The sequence below is a fragment of the Strongylocentrotus purpuratus genome, unplaced genomic scaffold (assembly GCF_000002235.5).
Source record: "Strongylocentrotus purpuratus isolate Spur 01 unplaced genomic scaffold, Spur_5.0 spur5_scaffold_21, whole genome shotgun sequence".
NCBI lineage: Eukaryota > Metazoa > Echinodermata > Echinoidea > Camarodonta > Strongylocentrotidae > Strongylocentrotus > Strongylocentrotus purpuratus.
In genome coordinates, this window is record NW_022145607.1 from 36,209,362 (window position 1) to 36,233,970 (window position 24,609).

Consider the following 24,609-nt stretch of genomic DNA (forward strand, 5'->3'; position numbering starts at 1 on the left):
CAAAATTACATCGACACGCTTTTGATCCTGGGGCCTCACAGTTACGAGGCCATTGCTTTGTCACTGAACCATGACTGTACGCAGTGGGGGCTAGGGTAGGGGGCAGTTTCCATAAATTAAAAACAAAACACAGAAAATGCAATAAATTTTCAATAATTGCATTTCACCCCGGTCCCTAACATAAAAAAATCCTCTGGATGGCCATGCATTATGGCTCAAGGCATGGGCACACAGAGGATTTTTTTATGTTGGGAACGGGGTAAGATGCAATAAATTATTGATTTTTTTTTTGCATTTTCTGTTTTTTAAAAATTTATGGAAACTGCCCCCTACCCTAGCCCCCGCTGCGTACAGTCATTGTTCAGTAACACAGCAATGGCCTCGTAACTGTGAGGCCCCAGGATCTAAACCGTGTCGATGTGCTATATTAGTGCCCTTTTGTGGGGCATTAATCCTCATTACTGTCATTTATGACTTAAGGGCGTAGGTCCCCTAGTTGATAAGCATAGTAGCATACCCATGCTTTAGCAGTCACGCAAAACACACATTGTCAAATTATTATTCTATAAAATCTGAGAATGTATACTATTATCTAGATCTATTATTTTTAAATTATGTTTGAAATAATTCCTTAAATTGGGGTAAAACAAAAATATTCCATCTTTATGAGAGACAGTGTAGCTCCGTTTATTCTCATTTAACAACGCCCCCTATCGTCAGAGTCAGCAGCCTAACATGTTAGCCTATGGAATTTTACCAACAAAATCGTTACAAATTCATTTTTTGTTTAAACGAAAAGCACATCCACCTCGACGTACGTTATCACTAGCTCTTTCATTGAAACCCTCATGTCTCATTGACTTTTGAAGGTTAACCCACCGTAATTTCATCAAAATAGGTCGCAAGCTTGCCATTGCCTATTATATATAACACATGTACAACAAGTCGAACTTTGGACTCAATTTACCACGCGATTGTAAGGTTATAAGTCAAGCACACGAAGGATAAGAAGCATGAATTATCATAGATCAGTTCTGATTTGTTCATTATGTCCATTTCATCCAACCCCCATCGTAATGTTTCCATTTAGTAGAGGCCAGCATTTTGCCAAGGTAAGCAAAAACATGAATATTCATGAGCGGTCAGACAATACAGCCTTTTAGTACGTAACGTATAGTGAATGGGAATGGGCGATGATCCGTCCAGGAGGTAAAGGTCAGTGGTTTGTGCTGGCAATTTTCCAGCGAGCGAAAATGAGACAACCGGAGCAATATGTAACACCACAAGTATACCAGTGATCACGAAGAAGATGGTATAAGATTGGATGACGTCAAACAAAGCTCCTGGGTGAAGAGAGGATTCCTCTGAATCAATCATGACCGGAGCGATGCTAAACTTGTTTGGACTTGACTCTCCTGTTTAACAGTACCGATATGACTACAGTGTTAATGGTGAAGAACAAAACAGGGATTCCAGTCATCATAAAGACGATGGTATAAGACTGGATGACGTCAAACAAAGCTCCTGCATGAGAGAATAGATTAAGAAATAATAGAAAAAGAATTGCAAGCTTGAATAACACAAAATAATAGGCGATGAGTTGTCCAGATCTTTGAGTGCTTAAAGGTTCTATTTGAAAATATCAGAATATTTTAGAGTAAAACTGAAATAGCTTCATTGTTTTAATTTCAAACCCCTTCATAGTGTAGAAAATCCTAGACGAAATACTTATCACTAAATTTGCTCTAAAAATGACAAGCTTACCATTTCGATTTTGTAAAAAAAAAAAAAAAAGAAAGAAAAAATCTCGAAACAGAGTGGAACGTTAATAGAACCCACACTAGTATCGTGCGGGAGGAAACCATGATGTGCGTAGTAGAGACACTTTTAAACAACTGAACCATCCCTACTAGGAAAGATCTATGAATTAACAATGGCTGTTTTACAGGCCTGGTACTTTAGTAACGATATGCGTTCGACTATTAAGTATTATTTTGCCAGTTTATTTTAGATTATAAATTGATTAACAATTGAATTGACAAAAAAAGTTGTATAAAAAGTGGCATTCTCTAGTCTTAATCAAGTTTGTGATAATTTATACAAAGCTTGAATTTAATATTATTTAGGAGTGTCAAGATATTCTGTCTACCTGTGAGTAACCCTGCCGAGATATTACCAGAGCCGTGCATCAACATCACCAGTCCAAGGCCGAAACTGAAGTTGCTTTCATCTACCAACGTCAGTTTAAGAAAAGTTGCGTCTGAAGTATCCAGAACAAAAAAGCAGAGGCCCTGAATAAATGCCCAAACTGAACGAATGATGAATGATTCACCGACGAAATCCAGGAAAAATGACAAGCTGGTAATAAAACCAACGGTGATGTAGATTTTGAGCATGTGTACTTTCTTAACGAGGAGAATAACTGCAATTGTCCTGCCTATAATCCCACTGATTCCACCGATTGAAGACAAAAAGACAGCTCGAGATGGGGTGATGCCTAACTGTTCTGCGTGAGGCACCAGGAACAACACCCAGGCTCCGAACGAATAGGCACGAAAGTAATTCGCTGGGAGGCACATTAGGAACAGAGCTTCCTTGGTCATAAACATTTTGCAGCGAGATATAAATGATGAGCAGAAATTATATTTCTCACTATCATTTTGACCAGATCTTGAAGCATTAGGAAGATCGCCCACCTCACCAGGATGATCACATGCACTATTGAGCAAAGAAACGCGTTCCTCACAGTTATCATCGTCAATTAAAACCCCTTTATCCTCCTCGTATCTTTTTGTATCATTTATTACGATTGCAGCATTTAGTGTCTCCGTATTTTCAAGGTTTTCCTTGGTATGAAAACGGTTTTCTGCCAGTGCCTGGCCTTGGTCCGTATCATATCTCGGTTCATCTTTCGATGTGGGCATTTGATCACCTCCTTCTATACCATCTTCCTCATCGTCATCCTCCGACGGTTCATGACGGATTACCTCCGACGGATCTTGATCTCTACCATTTTGTCCAGTGGTGTTATTTTTCACGCTGAAGATTGGTTTCCGAATGGCCGCTCCCCCTGCAACCTTATGAAACATGATTGCTCCAAGAATCATGAAAACTCCAGAGTAACCGTACGCTTCTAGCGATCGCTCAGCGATGACAGGTAGGAACATTACGCCTGCTGTTGAACCATATGATGCTATGGTGTTCATTAGAACATAGTTCTCTTTGAAATACTGGTTCATCAGGAGAGCAATCGGAAAGTAGGCACAACATCGGCCAATTCCTGTCAATGAGATAACAAAGTGTTGTTAAAAAGCAGCATAAGTGAAACAGGTTGACTTCGTAGCCCAGTAAGGCCATTAACCTAGGAGTCGGAGCTCTGATGTAAAATCCCCAATTCAACCCGCACTGGGCCAGCGTGGATGGGTAGGCCCACACAAACCAGCATGACAGACACAAATAAGCAAAGGCCCCCAGTCCCCAGCAGCTCATTTGTTCCGGACCAAGGTGGCGACCCGATAAAGCATGGAGCAGGGGGTGCTAAGAATCCCTGGGTTCGGACAGGACACCAATGGAAACTGAACATTGCAACCTATAACGTAAGATCACTACTTCAAGAAGAGAGACTACTGGAACTCGAGGAAGAACTACAAGGAATAAAGTGGGACATCGTCGGACTGGGTGAAGTCCGCAGACGAGGAGAAGAACTCACAGTACTGAAAAGTGGGCACCATTTCTACCATATAGGAAAGAAGAATACGAGTGAAGCAGGAGTAAGATTCCTGGTACACAAAAGCATCGCCGGTAACATTTCTGAAATAAAAGGAATAAATGAACGTCTGGCACAAATAACAATAAAAATCAATAAGAGATACAAAATCAAGATTATCCAAGTCTATGCTCCAACTTCAACACACGACGATGAAGAGGTAGAGAAACTCTACGAGGAAATAACGGACGTGATAAGTAAAACACAGTTTACAATAGTCATGGGTGACTTTAACGCCAAGGTCGGGAAAAGAGAGGAAGGAGAAGAAAGCACAATCGGCCCCTTCGGAAGTGGGCAAAGAAACGACAGGGGTGACCGACTTCTTGAATTTGCCATTAGCAACAAAATGAAAATAATGAACACTTTCTTCAAGAAAGAAGCATCCAGAAAATGGACATGGAAAAGCCCAGGCGGAAACACAAAGAATGAAATTGACTTCATATTAACTGATAATCCTCACATCATCCAAGACGTGAAAACAATCAATAAGGTGAGCGTGGGAAGTGACCACAGGATGGTAATGGGCAAGATGAAGATCAACACCCGACTAGAGAGGCAAAAACTCCTAAAACCAAAACAAAGTAGCATTAACCTAGAGAAACTAAAAGAGAAGAGAACAGAATTTCAACTGGAGTTGAAAAAACCAATTTCAACTCCTGACGGACAAATGCACAGACGAAGAAGGAAAGGGGGGGGGGGGGGGGGGGGGGGGGGGGGGGGGGGGGGGGGGGGGGGGGGGGGGGGGTAAGAGGACACTTTTTTTTTTTGTCTCAAAATTTGAAAAATTGACATTTTGCTCCGTTGGGGGGGGGGGGTAAGGTCACCTTTCTTAGGTCAGCCATGGGGGTGATTTTTTTTTTTTTTTTAATAAAAAAAAAAAAAAAAAAAAAAAACCAAAGGGGGGGGGGGGGTTTAGGGATTTTTAGGGGGGTTTACACACATAAAAATACCAAAGAGGGGGGGGGGGGGTTAACCCCCCAAACACCCCCCCCCCCCTGCGTACGCGCCTGATACCACGTCAATGGAAAGAAGCCACAATGATAATTCTGCACAAAAAGGGGCACAAGCGAGACCTAAAGAACTACAGACCCATCAGCCTCCTCTCAAACCTGTATAAGCTGTACACAAAAATCATCACCAACCGGCTAGAGAAAATCCTTGGTAACAACCACCCAAGGGAGCAGGCAGGCTTCAGAAGGGGTTTCTCAACTATGGACCACATCCACACCATTAATCAACTGAAAGAAAAATGCCAAGAGTTCAACATCCCTCTATGCGTAGCATTAGTAGACTACGAAAAGGCATTTGATTCCGTAGAAACCTATGCATTACTGAAGGCACTTCAAGACCAAGGAATCAACAAAGTATACATCGAAATCCTTAAAGACATTTATTCAGACTGCTACAACACTGTCAGAATGCACAAGGCCAGCAACAAAACCATGATAAGGAAGGGAGTTAGACAGGGAGACACCGGCTCACCAAAATTCTTCACTGCTTGCCTAGAGAGCATCTTCAAAACATTGGACTGGTCATCAAAGGGAATCAACATAAACGGGGAAAACATGAGTCACTTAAGATTTGCAGACGATATTGTCATCACATCTCACAACTTAAACGACCTCGAAATAATGCTGCAAGCACTGGACGATGCAAGCTGACTAACAGGCCTCAAAATGAACATGAAGAAGACTAAAGTCATGGCAGGATCAGCCAAAGATCCAAAACAAATCCAAGTGAACGGTACCAAAATGGAGCAAGTAGAGGAGTAAATTTACTTAGGATATCGTTTCTCCTTCCAAGACAAGAATCAAGATAACGAAATAAGAAGAAGAATCAAAGCTGGATGGCAAGCTTTCGGCAGATACAGCGCCATCATGAAAGGCAAACTTCCATTATGCCTGAAAAAGAAAGTGTATAACCAGTGCATCATCCCAGCAATCTCATACGCTGCAGAAACATGGACACTAACATCAAAAATGGAAAGAAAGCTAGCAGCCTCTCAACACAAGAAGTATTCTAAGCATCACATACAAAGACAGAAAAATGAACAAATGGATCAGGGAACAGACAAAAGTCCAGGACATCCTTGAAACAGTGAAGAGAAGGAAATGGAATTGGGCGGGCCACATCAGCCGTAGAAATGACAATCGCTGGAGCTCAGCAATCACACACTGGACACCATATGAGGGAAAGCGAAACAGAGGACGTCAAAGAAAAAGATGGCGAGACGAGCTGCAACAGTTCTGGGGAGAGACAAATTGGCATCAACAGGCACAGAACAGAGGCATTTGGAGACATCATGCTGAGGCCTTCATCCTGCAGTGGATTGACAACGGCTGATAAAGTAAAAAAGTAAAGTAAAGTGAAAAATATTGCAGATTGATGTTAAAGATATCATTGCTCGCTACTACTTTAAGAATTTTTTTTGTTGGTGTTTTTGTTTTCTTCTATCGCTCATATATTTTGCTTCCTTTCGGACAAACATGAATACATAACTAAGATATAAATGAAAAAAGCCCTAGGGTAATTTCCAGGGTGACACCAACAACGGTAATATGTTTAAAATGAAACCACAAGATACCAGACACACCCATTTATTACCCCTCCTAATATGACATACCTGTGAGTGCCAGCATGAAACCTAGTCCGGTAATGTTGGAGATGAAACCGCATGCTACCAGACAGCCCCCACTTATTACCCCTCCTAACATGGCAACGATTCGATGATCTACCCTCTGAAGGACCAAGGAAACGAAAGGACCTGCATGGAAATTGATTTAATTATAGAAATTCCATATTCTTTAAATTTGCTTCGATATACGATCCGAACTCGAATATGTGTACCTATAACGCCATTATCATTCCAACGATACAACTATGATAATGTATGTATAAGTTTCCATAAATTTAATGAAAAGCGGTTTTTGTGTAGAAATCTCTACAAAACCCCTTGACAAAACCGCCCTTGTGGCCAAGAATGTGTAAATAATGTCTAAAATAAGATTCTTGTTCTTTCATCAATTTAATACGTCCAATCTCCTCTGTACCCTGTCCACAGTCAGTTCATATAAAGTCAGATCGGGTTATTTTCCATCTCCAAGTAGTTCAAGCCCGACCGTAGTCAGTTTAACGCGCTCGTAACTAGTTCTACCTCATCCCCAATACGTCCAAACCGATTCTAACTAGTTTGTTACCCGACCGCCCCGTTCAGGGACCTTTCCGTTCTCAGTGCGTTCAAACGCGCTCCTATAATAGTGCTTGTAATCCCGTCCTGCATGACCAGAGGGCTATAAAACCCACTGCGTTCTTGCCATTCATCATTCCCGTACAACGCTTCAAGCTGTCTAGATCAAGACATTCGAGTTGGGACTATTTGCCAACGCCCAACGGGATGAACAAGCAAACGGATCTGATCGAATTAAAAACTGACTCAGTTGTACTGCTAATTGATGCTCACGTTGTAACACGTTCCAAGAAGGATCGCAGTACGGCAATTACCTTCGTAGTACGTCCAATTTGTTTTAAGTACGTGGTCACTCCGTCTGTTTGCAGGATGGGGACAATTTTGAACAGACTCAAAGTTCTAGAGCACCCTCCTCGTCTTAGCAAGTCTGAGCCCGTCCATGACGTCCTTAAACGGATGTTAAACAGTTGCTACTACGTTTAGTCTGTTTGCACACAGTTTGAGTGCCTTTGGCAACATTTTCCGGTATGTAGTGAGAACTAGTTTGGTGTGATGGGGGCTTTAACTGGGTAATTATTCATGAGTGTCCGGGTGTGTGTGGATGTGTGCTTGTGTGTAGATGGGGGACGGGGTATGGACCCGGAAATGGAATACCATTATGAATACGTCTTACAAATTTTGATACATTTGAAAATATAGATCTAAAGTCAATTGTCCTTCAAAGAATTTTAAAGAAACAAATAATTCACCTGAAAAGAGACAGATTGTACCGGGTAGACTGCAGATAAAGCCTACTGTAGCGTAATTTCTGTTGAATCTTTCAACCATTACTGGAAGGAGAACCCCGAAAGCCTTAAGGATCCCAGAACCCATGTTTGTCATGAATTTGCATAGTATGATGACGTAACCCCACTTCCAGTTTAAAATGGAGATCTCTTGTCCTCTTGATGACACCATTTCTGCAAGCAAAGTAGTCGTACAAGAAAATACACAGTAAACTGTTCTCACCTGTCTAACGACGTGTAAATCTGAAACTCCATTGTATTTAATCCAAACAGGTCAAGTGTATCATTCAATCAATATATCAAATGAACCCCACACACAACCAATCAATCAGTCAACCAACAAATCAATTATTCAATCAACCAACAAAGCAACCAACTAACCAATCAAACAATCAGCCTATTAATCTTTCAATCAACCAACAATCCAACCAATCAATCAAACAATCAACCAATCAATATATTAATCAACCAACAAACCAACCAATCAATCAAACAATCAACCAATCAATCAATCAGTATTCAACCAACAATTTCACCAACCAACTAACCAATCAAACAGGCAACCAATCAATCAACCAACAAACCAACCACCTAACCAATCAAACAAGCAACCAATCAATCAATCAATCAACCAATAAACCAACCAACTAACCAATCAAACAATCAACCAATCAATCTATCAGTTAATCAACCAACAATTTCATCAACCAACCAACTAACCAATTAACCATTCACTCAGTCAATCAACCAACAATCCAACCAACCAATCAAAGAATCACCCAATCAATACATCAATCAACCAACAAACCAACCAACCCAACAAACTAATCACACAATCAACCAATCAATCAATAAATCAATTAACCAACACATCAACCAACCAACTAATGCCTGGATTACATTTCGCTTGCGATTAGTCTACGGGGTCCGTATCCTGCCCATACCCCCTTTTCTGTGCGGCCTCCGTGGGGAGGCAGAAGGCGGCCGTGAGATTTCGTACGGATTCACGGGCTCCGCGGCTACTACGATTTAGTTTCGCGGGGAGTTAAACAAATTTGAAAAAATCGTAAGCCCGTAGCTCGTCGACATGTCGTAGGTGGTATTGCACAATCCCCGCACGGGCATTGCGTGGAGGCCTCACGCTGATTCAGTGAACATTGGGGCAACAGACGCCGAAAAAACGGCACGGAGGCTGCCCGGTCACCGCGACTTCTCCGTGAAATCTCTGTATGGAAGCTGCACGAGCTCCGTACGGTTTCCGTGCGGAGGTTGCAGAGACTGCACGGGTGTTGCACTGAAATCTCCGAGCAGCCTCTGTATGGATGTGTCCCGGTCTGCCCCCAAGGGCCAATACAAGAAAAGGCACGATGCTCGTAGATAATGTAAACACAAACATCGTAGCCCGTAGCTTCCTACGATGCCCCCAAAATCGCATGAAAAATCGTAGACCAATTTATCGTGCGGCGCCCGGGCCAAATGTAATCCAGACATATCCAATCAAACAATCAGTCAATTGATATATCAATTAACCAACAGACCAACCAACCAACTAACCAATCAAACGATCACCCAACTAATATAAGTGTTAAGTGGAGCCAGACGTAAAGGTATATCTTAAAGAGCACAATTTATGTCAGACTCACTCTCATGCAGTATGTCTGTAATGTATGTAGACCAGTAGATTTGGGAATCAAAGATCACGAAAGTTAATAATGCCCACACAGCCGCACTGTTTATCATTCTCATTCTTTTTCTCGTTCAGAGTGGTTGCAAGCATGCACGTTAAACACTATACCAATACAACATAACGTCCACAATAATTTCCTTCTCCGTTCCATGCCCGAGTGGAACATCACAATGCAAGTTATTTTACAGAAATAACTGTCCGGTATGGGCTATTTTTTAATAAAAACGACATGTATTCCATAGAGGTGGTGAAGCCAGACGCAAACAACCGTCGATATGACGTGGAGACTGAGCTTTTGTCTACATAGTGTCCTAGTTGCACTCAAGCGATGGATGAACAAGTTTAATTGAACAAAGCTGGTGTAGCTATGCGAGATAAATATTTTTTCTTTAATTCCACATACTTTTCTTAAGTTCAGTTCAATATTTATTCACTATGAAATGATAATTGCAGTATAATCAAGGGAGGAGAGGGACAGTAGTTTGAAAATCGCACAAATAAACTACGTACACTGTTGCTCATCAATGTGGAATGTTTTTGTCCAACCGCTTTTCATGAAATGAGTGTGACAATATGACTCATTCATGATCGATTTTACATCTTTTGAGAGCTTTATTTATCAATCTCTATGATTTTCGGTTGATCAATACAGTCCTGAGAAGATATAAACTTAATCTATGAAGAATAAATCATATTCTCGGCACAATCAGTTCATGAAAGAGGTCAGAAAAAGTTATTCCAATTTTATGGGTAAGCGTGTAAAGGCCTACACTACAGTATTGGAAAATGGCGTAGTGATATGGTTGAACCTACAACTATACAGATAGCATTTTAGCCTATCTGTCCATAATCGCCTCTCTGTATGCAACTCAACCCCACCACCTCCCCGTGGTACCAGGAGCGGCGATCCCGGGGGGGGGGGGGGGGACACGTCCCCCCCTCAATTTTTTTGAAAAAGTGAAAAAGGGAGAAAAAAAGTAAGTGTATAGCAAATACTGACAAAAGACTGCAACAGACTTTTAGGTTTTGGAGGGCCAAATAGTGCAGTATGGTGGCCCTGAAGGGACATCGCGAATAGACTAAATCGTGAAAAATATGCGATAAAATTCACGATATCGTCAATTTTATCGCATATTTTTCATGAAGAAATTCACGAAATTGACGATATCGTGAACTTTATCGTGAACTTTTCGCGATGAAATTCACGATATCGTGAATTTTATCGTGAAAAGTTCACGATATAAAGTTCACGATATCGTCAATTTTATCGTGTACTCTATCGTGTACTCTATCGTGTACTCTCCTGACGGGCGCTTCGTAAACAAAACCAGCCCTAGCTGGGGGAGACAGAGAGAAGGAAAAAAGGGAAAGGGAAAGAGAAGATAAAAGGAAAGAAAGAATAATAAGAAGAAAAGAGGGAAACGGGGGGGGGGGGGGCGAAGGGCTCTTGCCTCCTCCTCACTCCCCCCCTCCCCGCCAAAAAATAAATCAGAGAGAGAGAGAGAAGGGAAAGGGAAAGGGAAAGAGAAGATAAAAGGAAAGAAAGAAGAGGAAGAAGAAGAAAAGAGGAAAACGGGGGAAGGGCGAAGGACTCTTGCCCCCCCTTCCCCCCGCCAAAAAAATTAATCAGAGAGAGAGAGAGAAGGGAAGGGGAAAGGGAAAGAGAAGAAAAAAGGAAAGAAAGAAGAGGAAGAAGAAGAAAAGAGGGAAACGGGGGCAAAGGGCTTTTGCCTCGTCCCCCCCGCCCCCCGCCAAAAAATAAATAAGAGAGAGAGAGAGAGAGAGAGAAGGAAAGGGAAAGAGAAGAAAGAAAGAGAAAAACGAAAAAGAGGGAGAATAGGAAAGAAAGGAAAAGAAAGAAAAGAAAGGAGGCAAGAGCCCTTCGCCCCTGTTTCCCTCTTTTCTTATTCTTTTTCCTCTTCTTTCTTTCCTTTTATATTTTCTTTCCCTCTCCCTTCTCTTTCCCTTTATGGCGGGAGGGGGGAGGGGGAGGTAAGAGCCTTTCGCCCTTCCCCCGTTTCCCTCTTTCCGTCTTCTTCTTCTTTCTTTCCTTTTATATTTTCTTTCCCTTTCCCTTTCCCTTCTCTCTATCTCTCTCTCTCTCTCCTATTTATTTGTTGGCGCGGGAGGGGGGAGGAGGCAAGAGCCCCTCTTTTCTTCTTATTCTTCTTCCTTTCCTTTTTTATTCTCTTTCCCTTTCCCTTCTCTCTCTATATCTCTTATTTATTTTTTGGGCGGGGGGATGCAAAAGCCCTTCGCCCCCGTTTCCCTCTTTTCTTCTTCTTCTTCCTCTTCTTTCTTTCCTTTTATCTTCTCTTTCCCTTTCCCTTTCCCTTCTCTCTCTATCTCTTATTTATTTTTTTGGCGGGGGGTGGGGAGGGAGGAGGCAAGAGCCCTTCGCCCTTCCCCCGTTTCCCTCTTTCCTTCTTATTCCTCTTCTTTCTTTCCTTTTATATTTTCTTTCCCTTTCCCTTCTCTCTCTTATTTATTTTTGGCGGGGGGGGGGGGAAGGAGGCAAGAGTCCTTCGCCCTTCCCCTGTTTCCCTCTTATTCCTCTTCTTTCTTTCCCTTTCCCTTCTCTCTCTCTCTCTCTCTCTTATTTATTTTTTTGGCGGGGGGGGGGGGGGGGAGGTAAGAGCCTTTCGCCCTTCTCCCGTTTCCCTCTTTCCTTCTTCCTCTTCTTTCTTTCCTTTTATATTTTCTTTCCCATTCCCTTTCCCTTCTCTCTCTCCTTATTTATTTTTTGGCGGGGGGGGGGGGGGGGAGTGAGGAGGAGGCAAGAGCCCTTCGCCCCCCGTTTCCCTCTTTTCTTCTTATTATTCTTTCTTTCCTTTTATCTTCTCTTTCCCTTTCCCTTTTTTCCTTCTCTCTGTCTCCCCCAGCTAGGGCTGGTTTTGTTTACGAAGCGCCCGTCAGGAGAGTACACGATAGAGTACACGATAGAGTACACGATAAAATTGACGATATCGTGAACTTTATATCGTGAACTTTTCACGATAAAATTCACGATATCGTCAATTTCATCGCGAAAAGTTCACGATAAAGTTCACGATATCGTCAATTTCGTGAATTTCTTCGTGAAAAATATGCGATAAAATTGACGATATCGTGAATTTTATCGCATATTTTTCACGATTTAGTCTATTCGCGATGTCCCTTCAGGGCCACCATAGTGCAGCGTTTAGACAAATAAAAGTGCAACAATCTTCTCGCTCGGGAGCTAAGCTCCCTCGCATAATATTCTTCAACGTGTAGAGTAAATATTCTAGAAAAGTGAAGAGTGCAAAAAGTATATTGCTTGTATTTATACTATTGTTTTGCTAAGGAATGTAATGTGTTAATACAACAAAACTTCAAAAACCTGTAGGGGGGGGGGGGAATTAGTCACTTCCATCACCTTCACCCCTCTCGTTCACTATGCTTCCTCGCCCTGGCGTAACGATGGGGGGGGGGGGGAGCTTGGGGTAGTTGCCCCCTAATGAAATTCAAACTTGGTTTATTTCTAACTCGATACCAGTGATTTACAAATGTTGATGAAATGGCATGGTTTTTCCCTGAGCTTCCGGGGGCTCTTGACCCCACCATGGACCCTAAGGCTGGCCCCTGGTTGCTCATCTGACCGTGATTAAAGCCCAAAACACTGAGCTTCCGGGGCTCTGCCCCCTGGACCCCACCACCCCCCGTCCCTCGCATTTGGTCCCCCCGGTCATGAAAAGAAATCGCCGCCCCTCCGTGGTACCAACCGGATACCTTGGCTCCGCGGTCTGGGGAACTGACATTGGGCTTTGGGTATAGGGAAGGAAAACCCGATAAAACCTCAGGAGTGGGATGGTGGCCTTCTCCTTAAATCAACAGAACATTGTTGTACCAGACTGGGAATTCATTAACCGCGCGTGTCCAGTTTCTGTGCTTTGGCACACAGGTCAAAACTCCTTTACCTCTCACAACAAACAAGTACTGGTAAATATACAGTATAAGAGATACTATTATATACCTCATATATAGATTGTCATTCACTGATTGGTCAAAACTATATCACATGACAAGGAGCATCTCGATCTATCATTGCGTCAGAGGGTTTGGGCATTCTATCAATTGACCTACGTGATAGAACGCCCAAACCCTGTGATAGTACGCCTAACCTCTCCGCGACTTTTGCACCAAAAAAAAAAAATTGGTTCAGGTTTTAAGAGCGCTTTCAATTTCTTGAGTCGCTAGGTTACGACTACGTTAATCAATCGCACGGTACGTGCAGCGAGTAAGAATTCAACATGGCGAGTGACTTAGCAACTGATCGAGCTCCGACTCCAAGATTGGAATTATTAAGTGAGGAGGGTTTGGAGCAGTTACTAGAGGAAGCAGAGAGACAAATCAAGTACGCGGTCTCTATCTTTAAGGATTACTGCTCAACATGCAATATTGGTGACATCGAGAACATGAGCGACGCGGATTTGGATAATCTTCTTTCAAGATTCAATGCAGGAGCTCGATTGCCAGAAGGCCGGATAGCTGAACTGTAGGAACACGATACAATCGATGCGGTATGGCCTGCAAATTAAGGCATCTCCAAACTACTCGCAATGTTGATATTGTGAAAGGTACTGTGTTTAAAGTTTCCAACAAGATCTTCAGTTCAAAGCCTTTCTGGAAAAGTTGAAGAAAAGTGGAAAGAGTAACGTCAAACGACACCCGCTGGTGAGCCCAAGTGACATGCAATGCATTCAAGAAAACCTGGATTTGAATACTTATGAAAGAGTGTTTTATTCCAAATCATTTGGTATCATTTTGGTGTGGTATGTGTTCACGCTTGGGTGAACAGGAAGCATTGTTTGCGAGAGTGCAAAAATCGACTTGCGCCAAAGTGATGCCTACTGTATGTATTAAGTGGGGATTAGCGGAGTGAGAGAATAAATTGAATGTATCAAATGAAATGCATTGCATATGCTTTTTGCAGAAGCAAAGTCACACACACACACACACGCGCGCACAAATGTTCGTTGATATTTCATATTCGATATTTTGATAAGTGTGGCATGATTAATTCTGTTAGGGACGACTTTGGCGCAAGTCGATTTTTGCACTCTCGCAAACAATGCCTCCTTTTCATCCAAGCTCAACACATACCATACAAAAATGATACCAAATGATTTGGGATAAAACACTCTTTTATAAGATGTATAATAATTTACTGTTCATAGATGATTTTTTAAATAAGCAATTTTCTAGGTGTAAACTTTTTGTTGACTCACATTGTATAGTATGTATCCGTGACACCACTAAAGATTTTTTTATTTAACAGTGAATACAGGTGAACTGAATTTTTTATTAAGAACACTATGGAATTAACGAACAAAATACATATGTAGCATAACTATACCAGCTCAGTTCAATAAAACATGTACATCCATTGCTTGAGTGCACCTTGTACAGCTAGACCGAAACCCTAGTCGGTGGTATCGACGGTTTCTTACGCCTGGCTCCGATCTAACCTCCTCTATAATGTTCAGAGGGCAGGGCTCAAATTAATTTTTTGTCCACGGGGCTCTTTTATTACTGACGGGGGCTCTTTTTTATACAAATATCCATTGAATTGGTACCTATGATACTCCTCAATTATTTGCTATTTCATCATTATCATTTCAATCAGCATTTTCCCTCTTACAAATTTACAAGCTACATAGCTGTTACTGGCCTGTGTATATAATATATACGCATACAACACTGATCTTTATGATGTCTTTAACGTGACATATCTTCTTCTCCCCTTGCAAACGAAAAAGAAAACATGGTCATTAAAAGGGATTAAGCGACAAATAATGATTGTGATTCAAATTGATGCGAATATTTGTTTGAATAAGCACTGCTATTCACCCGAATCTTCTTTGTAAAAACAACTTTTACAAATCTCAGCCATGCTTACTGAGTTGAGACGTTTCATTTAATTTAAAATACCCATTACATATACACTTCTCCTAATCTCAAAGTGATCTTACAGCACAGTGGCAGAATTGCATGGCTGAGATTTGTAAAAGTCGTTTTTACAAAGAAGATTCTGGTGAAAAGCATTGCTTATTCAAAAAACATCCTTGCATCAATTTGAATCACAATGATTATTTGTCGCATGGTCCTTTTATTAAATAACCTTGTTTTCTGTTTTGTTTGCAGAGGGAGAAGAAGCTATGTCACATTAAGAAATCATAAAGATCAGTTGTATTATGCGTATATACATATGATACCAGAACAAATGTTGATTATCAGAATGTCATTTTGGAATACCTCGATACAAATACCACATTGTCTTTAGCCCGTATCAGTATTAGTATGATCCAATATAAAGCTATTATTCTTTATTTAATTCAGTATAATGCTTTTCCTCAAAAATAATTTTGCTATTTTTTTAGGGTTGAGACGCTAAGAAATGGTTTCAAATGTACATTACACGAACTCTGAACCATTGCAAAATGATGGTGGTTCTCTCTCTCTCTCTCTCTCTCTTTATTTTAATCATGCATTATCAACTACATATAAAGCAGCAACCAAAAACTTAGGGTTATCTAAGATAGGTGAAAGTAAGAGTTAAAAAGAAAGTCATGCTAAAACGGCGCTTCACTTCCCCCCGCCCCCTGAAAAAAATAAAATAGATTAGTATTCTCCTCTCCAGAATCCCCCTCCCCCCGCTTTAATATCACATTTTCACTTGGCAGCCCAAGGGGGCCGGGGGATGGGAGGAGGGGGTTAAACCCCCTACCCCCCCCGCCGTAGATCTGCCCATGTTACCATATCATTCCACGACATTTTGGTCTTCCTCTTCTCCTCAAAATAGTCAGGTGGCTTAGCGAAATTATCGTTACACGGCGGACAAAAGCGCCATTTTTGGTACAGGGCTTCCTTTCGACCTACTGAACGATATTAGCCTAGGAGCCCTCGGCAAAAAATTAATTTAAAGGTGTGGGGGGCGGGGGCGGCATTCCGGAGCCCCTTAATAAAATATAAGTTAAAATAACATTGATCTGTTGTTGTACGAATGTAATTTTTGGTACAGGGCTTTTTAGAACCATCTGAACGATGTTAGGGTTGCAGCCCCTTCAAAAAAAAAAATATATAGGTGTATTTTTGGGGGCCGGGGCGTCGTACCGGAGCCCCCATATTATATATTCTGTAAGATCACATTGGTTTGTGATTATACGACAGCCTGTTTTTGTACAGGGCTTCCCAAGGACTTACTGAAAGATAGTAGGGTAGGACCCCCTGGCAACAATTTCATATAAGGGTGTAGGGGCGGGGGCGCCATCCCGGAGCCCCCCAAATACTATAAAGGTTAAAAAAAAAAAAAAAATCTTGCACAAATGCAATTTCTGGTACAGGGCTTTTTTTTGACCTACTAAACGATGTTAGGGTTGGAGCCGCCAACAAAACATTTATATAGGTGTATTTTGGGGGCGGGGGCGCCGTACCAGAGCCCCCGTGTTAGATATCATGAAAGATCACATTGGTTTGTGGTTATATGACAGCCTTTTATGGTACAGGGCTCTCTTATGACCTACTGAATGATATTAAGGAAGGAGCCCCCGGCAAAACAATCGCATAAGTGTGAAGAAGGTCGGGGCGTTGTTTCGGAGCCCCCGTGTTGATTTTGTTAAACCTTAATAATTTGCATACTCTGGGGGTAGAATGTTGCCAGTCGCCAGTAATAAGTCTTAACAACAGAACACGCTCATGTCAGGTGGCTAAGCGTTACTATCAACTAATCATAGCCTAGGAGCCTTTCAGAATTTTTGAAAAAAATCATGTAAAACACAGAATTCCAAGTTAGCTGACATTTGTGACATAATTCCACTCATTCCTGAGAATCATAAAAAGTTTTAAATGGTTACGAAATATATGTATAGAGGCCACTGATCAAATTCAATTCAAGTTTGGATAAATTGCAATACTACAAGTGGACCTAGCTACAAGCAGTTTCACCAAAGTAATCATTGAAATGTGTGACTCTTGGATAATTGGACATTATAAAAATAACAAAACATTTTTAATTATTATATATACCGTTTTTATTCAACTTTCAATAACAATCCACCCTCTTCAGGGGCGGATCCCGGAATGTTTTAAGAAGGCGGGAGGAGAGGGTTCAGGCCCAATAGATTTTTGTTCACAAAAGAAATGAAATAAATAAACTCATATGCGCAGTATGCTTTCTAGCACTTATTCCAAGCGTTTACCACATACCATGTATAATCCATGGGGGGGGGGGGGGTGCGTTGACCACCACCTCCCCGGATCAGTGTCTGCTTTTCTGATTTGAAGTTAAAGTTGATCACCCATTTTAGTAAACATTCATTCGTTCTCAATAACTAGATAAAACTTGCGTTTCAGCAAAAAAAAACAATTCTTAATTTTCATGACTATATCTCACATCACGGAGATTAGAGCATTGCATGTGGTTGAAATGGATTGCAGTGTAAAAGAAACTTTCATAGTTTTCTCAATTTTCTAAGTATGTGGGATTGTTAAGTGATGTTTAATAATAAAATCGCTTACAGTTTACAATGTTCTATGTAGTACAACTGCACTTGCAAAGTGGTGAGCAGTCCAAATTTGCTTTGCCGCATTTGCAGTTGGAGCAGTCACCTTTGCATGAACATCTGATAAGTTCACGACATGATCTGGAAATCTCTGGAATTGTCATCCAAACTGGTACCCATGACTCTGATATTTTGGTCCAGGCAAAGTCCTTTGGAGAAGGAACCACTGGCTGTGTTTGAGTGCAGGTCGTCCAGATTCCCGCTTGATACACTGCACGGCGGACATGCTGGAGTAGTGCATCCTTGGTGGGTGGCAGTTTGTCCATTGCTCGATTCTTATGGCAGAAGAGTTCCTGTCTTGTCTTGTTGACAGAGTTCAAAGGACTGGTTTTGTCATACAGGATAACAGTCAGTCTCTCGAGCTTTAGGAACGAGTCGTCGTTGAGTTCCAGCATCTGGAAAGGATGGTCGGCTAGAGACACAAATGTCTGTGTGACGTCTTTATAGATCTGCCAGGCCTGCCAAACTGACTTCTTGCCCTTGCCATTGAAAGCAGAGGTTGTGTCACAACCTGAAAATGCGTGGAACATGGGTAATGCACGTGATTTTTGCTGCCCTAGGCTCGAGTAGATGGCGTTGATGTGGTAAAACCTGTAATTCTTGCCCATGCCAAAGGCCACCCAGATGTCAGCCAAAGGTTGAGTTGAAATCAGATTATGGAATGTGCCAGCAAGGATTACTACAACATCTGTGTCCACAGTTCGCACAAGGATAGTCTTTCCCCCGTGTTTCAGAGAATGTAGCACATGAACCACAACTCTAGTGTCCGCCTCCTCGTGATTACAGTTTTGCATGGGGATGCCAGTACCAATGGATGCCACAGATTTCCCGGATGTGACATATACAGCTTTGGCTGGCGGCAAGTTGAAATCCTCAATCTTGGAAGTCAAAAAGGCAAACAGCTCTTTCTTGTTGAGTGGGTCACGGAGAAAGTCCATCCAATTGCCTGGTAGTTTGGTCTCACCCGATACTTTCCTGCGCACACCCTTGCCTCTCTTTTCCCGGGTAGATTCTTTCAAGCTATCTGGAATGTATGTGTCCCACACGACATCCAACCTCATGGCGTCCTGAAGCTGCTTCTCCAGGTATGGGATGAATACCCTGTCTGCATACTCATGGAATGTGCTGACGCTGGTAGTGGGCAGACAGTGTACGATGACGGCACCATCCAGGACTTTGCAGTCATAGGTTGAAGGTGGCTCTGATTGACCAGGTTGCTCAAGACATTTCAGCAGGTCCGACTTCGTGCTGGGCAAATGAAGCTTGTTAAAGTCTGAGAGGGAAGGAGGGAAGGACTGTATCTCATGTGCAAAGAACTCTGCCAAGTCACCTTCCCGGTTCTGCATAGATATGTACAACTGGCCGAAGAGTGCCACGTTGTTTTGAAGCACTTTGATCTTCTTCCCCTGCTTAGATGTTACCTTCCGTTTAGGTTTACTGAATAGTGCTAGAGAATTCCTCTTGATTGGGTCATGGATGGAGTGGCTGCGAACATCAAGCACATTCTTGACAAAGTTCTTGTACTGTTTCCTGCCTGTATCCTCCAATGTGTGCAATGCGGCTACCACTGATTCATCCGCACAGTTGCGACTGTCAAGAGTTACTAGTTCGGAGAAATCATCCAAGAAGGGATTGCCCATTCGTCTGATGGTATCGGAGAGGCTGACAACCTGTCGCTGGAAGGTCTTCTGTGTTGAGAGACCCTGCTCATGATGCTGGAAGTTCTCCGGGATCTCTGTGTCATCATCAGGAAGGTATTCTTCTTCGAATTGCTTTAGCAGCCTGGACATCTCTGGTCCCGAAAGCATCCATCGTCGAAAAGCCACAGGGTTTTCTGTGAGTCCAACAGCTCCACCAGAACCTTTCACGATCTTGTTTTCCTGCTCATGAGCTTGATCAAATGGGATTGCAGAGAATTTGTTTCTTGTCTTGGAAAGGACCCAGTGAGAAAAATTCTCAAACTCATCCTTGATAGTGTCGGGCAGAGACTTCATATCTCTGATGTGAACTGGCATCCACCGTGAGTAGTTCACATGATCCAAGGCAAAGAACAGTGGTGTGAGTTCCTCCAAGACTTCAACATACAAAGGGAAATTCTTCTCTCTGTGAGCCCTGATGAAGATAAGAATGAGGGTTTCATATCTCATGATCAGGTCCCAGTACATGAAAGTAGGACTTCTCTTCTGCATGTTGTTTTTCCAAGCCGTGAAAGATTCTTCATCTTTGGGGCCGTCGCTGTGCATGAAAGCCTCACTCTGAAGATTGTGCAGAGTCAAGACAGTGATTTGGTGGGCGCGCCTAGTTCTAGTTAAGTGTGCTGCCTTCAGATACGAATCGGCCGTGCCAGATGACGCTACCTCTGCCTCTGTGAGGGCTGTGGTCCAGCCAGAACCTTCTAAGACATCCCCAAGTGTGTTCCATAGTGCCATTTCTGTGTGCAGACCTCCTAGCATAACCACATGCACTTTCTCACCATGAGTGTCTGGCCATTTCCACTGTACAAACTTTGCCAAGGCAAACAGAGGCTGGTCAAATGTCGTGACTGGGATTTGTCCTGGGTTCAGAAATTCGACAGCTTGGCTCTCGACATCCATGCCATGCTTAATCATAGCAGGAGTTGCAGACTTCTCATAAAAGAGAGGAAGGAGTGCACATTGTGCTGGAGGGTCTTCTACCGGAGGTTGATTAGAGGCATGATAGGCAGCCCATGAAATAGTATCTCCACTGATGAGTTCTTTTGTCTCTAGAAGTGGCAGTGAATGCTCTACCCAACTGTGTTCCCCTGCTTTGGCCGCATCTAAGCACCTCTCGAGTGGAAACACTTCACTTTCTGGCACCGCAACAGCAGTTGTCTTCAAAGCTGTGGCTGGTACATAGGCGTAGCTATCAGGAAGAGCATGCTTTTCATTTCCAGAAGGTGGTATCACAACAGGTGCTCTGCTCTCGCCAGGTTTGGCCTTGGTAGGCAACTGTAAAAGGCTGATTCCAGTCCCATGGAATGATGTTTTGGAAGTGGTTGAGCTCGGGTTGTGGTCTAGGTTGTCGAGGGCGCCAACAGTGAACACACCTTTCCGGAGGCTAGCCGGAGACACCACTCCATCTTCTACAAAGCGTTCACAGGTAGAAGTTGCGATCCATTCCTCAATCTCCATAATCCTGTCATAAGAAATGCTGATGCCAAAGTGATACAACTGCGTGATGAGCTTCTTGCTTCTAGTCAGTGCATGCATACTGATGCCAATATAGATTGGGAGGGGTGGTTCACGCTCCAGAGTGTGTCTGGTCTTCACAGTGGTATCAGATGACCGTTTCTTTGTATTGTAAGTGATGCACTGGCTGATTGTGAGGCAAGCCTGGGAGTCACGCTTGTCTTGATGTTTTAAGTTGGGACCATTCAAGATCATGGAGACAAGAGACTTGATGCTTGAGGGCAGTGAGTCTTCCTGACATTCTTCCGGGAAGCAACCAGTGAATTTGAAGCCTTGATGGTTAAAGATGTCTTTTCTTATTATTGTAGCAGCATTGGCCAAGATAACAGCGTCTGCTGAGAAGTCTCGACTCGTCAGAGCTTCTTTCAACATATTGTGCATGCCTTCCTTGAAAATGAGTACAGTGTTTTTCCCAGCATACTGTTCTTGTGCCTCTGAGAAGCGTCCTAGCAAACGAACCTTCAGTCTGGTCTTGTTGACTTGTTTCTTGATACCCAGTTCTTTAAGACGAGTCACATACAGATCGTGAACCTCATTCAACTTGAAGAGGAGAGTTCCAGAATCCACAGACTTCTCAATGTAGCTGGTCAGTTCCACAAATGCCCGAGACTCGTTCATTTTTTCATCTGTGTTTTCAGCTGCTTGGCCTGCCTTGCGGGTATGACTACGGTAGCGATTTCTTAGCTTGGTCAGACATGTCAGATGGTATTTTGCCTCCATTGCAATTAGATCTCCCCCAACTATTCTAGCCATAAGCAGGGTATCATTTAGCTCTGTGATCATGTCCCTGATATTTTTGTCGGTATCCAAGGTTGAAACTTCATGGAGAACATTTTCTTCTTCACCTTTCTCACAGAATATACACCTTTGAACATCTAGTGATTTGCGCTTACTGGGCCTTTTCTCTTCACCATCAGGGTTAGGCTCTCTCTTCTTATTTGTCTTTGCCAACTTGGAATTGTTAAACTTTAAATGGCAAGATTTGTGCCAGGAGGCAGAATGAGAAACAAAATTGTCAACAGTTTCATCACTCCCAAAATAGAGTTTCACAGGAAGAGCACCAATATTCCTGAACTGTTCTACGTTGGTCAGGAATGATGTGTAGGCACATGCCTTGTCAACACTTGTCCTAGGACTCTTTAAGGGACACTTCAAGGGTTCAGCAGTGTCGTGCTGGCAAATCACACAGCGATCCCAATTTAGCTCCATGTTTAGTCACACCCTAAAAAGAAACAAATGTATTGGAATACTATGAAAGGTGTCCGAGGCCACTACAATATTTAGTAGGATGTAGGTTCAATGAATTCAGGCTGTTGGCTCATTAATTCATGTCTCATATGTTACCTTCTTTTTTCTGAGCAGAGCTACATATTATGTGTGTATCAAAGTAACACTCGACAAGTTAAGCCTAATGTTCTCCATCAAAATGATGATGAACTATAATCAATCTGTCTAGCCCATTGCCCTGCTTCATCTATACTCATCAATGCTTTGATTTTCTTTCACAACTGTTTATTTAATTATAGACTTTTCACCCTATTAACAATCAATGAGTTCCCTGGCAACATAACACAAAAAGACATGAACTCACAAGCATTCATAAGCACGCCTGTTAAATTTACATACACACACATACAATCATTCATATTCATACCAATCTACCCCTATGCAATTCAACACACTGCACAGTCCCAATTTGGGCGCATGCACTGCCAACTACTCAACTATTATGCAATGTGTATCCAACACACTTACTATGCACACACAGCACATCATTTAAACTTTCTTGACCTTTCCAACTCTAAAATCAGTTTTGTATAGGAGGACACTAAACCACAAAGTTGTCATATAGTCTGTAACTATCAAAGAATGTAACAAGTAAAGAATGATACCTTATCTCTCTATTTGAATAAAGATGTTTATGGATAGAAATCTGATAAAAATAAGGTTTTTTCTTACCTGATACATAATGTGCTGGATTAGTGAACTTCAGATTAAGTAGGTCACAAATGAATGGACAAGAACAAAGAACGCCATCACTCATCAATATGTGCTTAGTGTCTGCTTCAGAATACGTCTTACATGTTAATACTCTTTATAGAGACTGGAAATATCTAAACTCAAACAACAAAAACAGGCAATTATCAGAGTAGTGGATAAATTGAGGGGAAAAAATAAAATTTGTGAACATTTTATAAAACAACACTTCTCAAGGAACTAACGGCTCATCACATTAAGTACCCATTATATATAGGTTTATGGTTCAATAATTACTTTGGTAAAACTGCTTGTAGGTCCATTTGTAGTATTGCAATTTATCTAAAGTTGGATTCAATTTGATCAGTGGCCTCTACACAAATATTTCGTAACCATTTTAACCTTTTTATCATTCACAAATGTCGGCTAACTTGAAAATTCTGTGTTTTACATGATTTTTTCAAAACTTTCGAAAGGCTCCTAGGCTATGATTAGTTGATAGTAACGCTTAGCCACCTGAAATGAGCGTGTTCTGTTGTTAAGACTAATTACTGGCAACTGGCAACATTTTACCCCAGAGTATGCAAAGTATTAAGGTTTAAAAAAAAATCAATGCGGGGGCTCCGAAACAACGCCCCGACCCTCTTCACACGTATGTGATTGTTTTGCCGGGGGCTCCTTCCTTAATATCATTCAGTAGGTCCTAGGAGAGCTCTGTACTAATACAGGCTGTCATATAACCACAAACCAATGTGATATTTCATGATATCTAACACGGGGGCTCTGGTACGACGCCCCCGCCCCCAAAACACACCTATATAAATGTTTTGTTGGGGGCTCCAACCCTAACAGCGTTTACCAGAAATTGCATTCGTGCAAGAAAAAAGTTTTTTTTTTTTTTTTTTTTTTTTTTCCTTTATAGTTTTTGGGGGGCTCCGGGATGATGCCCCCGCCCCTACACCCTTATATGAAATTATTGCCAGGGGGTCCTACCCTACTACCTTTCAGTAGGTCCTAAGGAAGCCCTGTACAAAAGCAGGCTGTCGTATAACCACAAACCAATGTGATCTTACATGATATATAATATGGGGGCTCCGGTAAGACGCCCCCGCCCCCAAATCACCCCTATAAACATTTTTTTTTTGGGGGGGGCTTCAACCTTAACATCGTTCAGAAGGTCCTAAAAAGCCCTGTACCAAAAATTACATTCGTACAACAACAATTCAATGTTATTTTACCTTATATATTATTTAGGGGCTCGGGGATGACGCCCCCGCCCCCACACCTTTATATCAAATTTTTACCGAGGGCTCCTAGGCTATTATCGTTCAGTAGGTCCTAAGGAAGCCCTGTACCAAAAATGGCGCTTTTGTCCGCCGTGTAACGATAATCGATAATTTTGACGCTAAGCCACCT

The 24,609-nt window shown here is 42.1% G+C and overlaps 3 protein-coding genes across 3 annotated transcripts; 1 reads left to right on the plus strand and 2 right to left on the minus strand.

Annotated features, from left to right (window-relative positions):
- Positions 1-1,243: 1,243 nt before the first annotated feature.
- Positions 1,244-3,395, minus strand: LOC105446449. Its single transcript, XM_011683333.2, has 2 exons — positions 2,150-3,395; positions 1,244-1,524 (listed from the first exon to the last, which is right to left on the minus strand). The coding sequence occupies exons 1-2, from the start codon at positions 3,237-3,239 to the stop codon at positions 1,391-1,393; spliced, it is 1,224 nt and encodes a 407-aa protein (XP_011681635.2). The 5' UTR covers positions 3,240-3,395; the 3' UTR covers positions 1,244-1,390.
- Positions 3,396-3,443: 48 nt separating this feature from the next.
- LOC590229 (LINE-1 reverse transcriptase homolog) lies at positions 3,444-5,427 on the plus strand. Its single transcript, XM_030994368.1, has 2 exons — positions 3,444-3,770; positions 4,825-5,427. Exons 1-2 carry the CDS (start codon positions 3,444-3,446, stop codon positions 5,425-5,427), a joined length of 930 nt encoding a protein of 309 aa, XP_030850228.1.
- An 11,591-nt stretch (positions 5,428-17,018) lies between these two features.
- Positions 17,019-23,524, minus strand: LOC115928055. Its single transcript, XM_030994677.1, has 2 exons — positions 23,176-23,524; positions 17,019-22,438 (listed from the first exon to the last, which is right to left on the minus strand). Exon 2 carries the CDS (start codon positions 22,423-22,425, stop codon positions 17,977-17,979), a length of 4,449 nt encoding a protein of 1,482 aa, XP_030850537.1. The 5' UTR covers positions 22,426-22,438; positions 23,176-23,524; the 3' UTR covers positions 17,019-17,976.
- Between the last annotated feature and the right edge of the window lie 1,085 nt (positions 23,525-24,609).

Excerpts from the sequence above, each read along its gene's own strand:
- LOC105446449 (XM_011683333.2), bottom strand. The coding sequence starts at position 3,239 with ATGAACCAGTATTTCAAAGAGAACTATGTTCTAATGAACACCATAGCA. Across the intron at positions 1,525-2,149 it reads CTCGGCAGGGTTACTCACAG|GAGCTTTGTTTGACGTCATC; the intron begins GTAGACAGAATA and ends TCTCTCATGCAG.
- LOC590229 (XM_030994368.1), top strand. The coding sequence starts at position 3,444 with ATGACAGACACAAATAAGCAAAGGCCCCCAGTCCCCAGCAGCTCATTT. Across the intron at positions 3,771-4,824 it reads AGAATACGAGTGAAGCAGGA|GGGCACAAGCGAGACCTAAA; the intron begins GTAAGATTCCTG and ends CTGCACAAAAAG.
- LOC115928055 (XM_030994677.1), bottom strand. The coding sequence starts at position 22,425 with ATGGAGCTAAATTGGGATCGCTGTGTGATTTGCCAGCACGACACTGCT.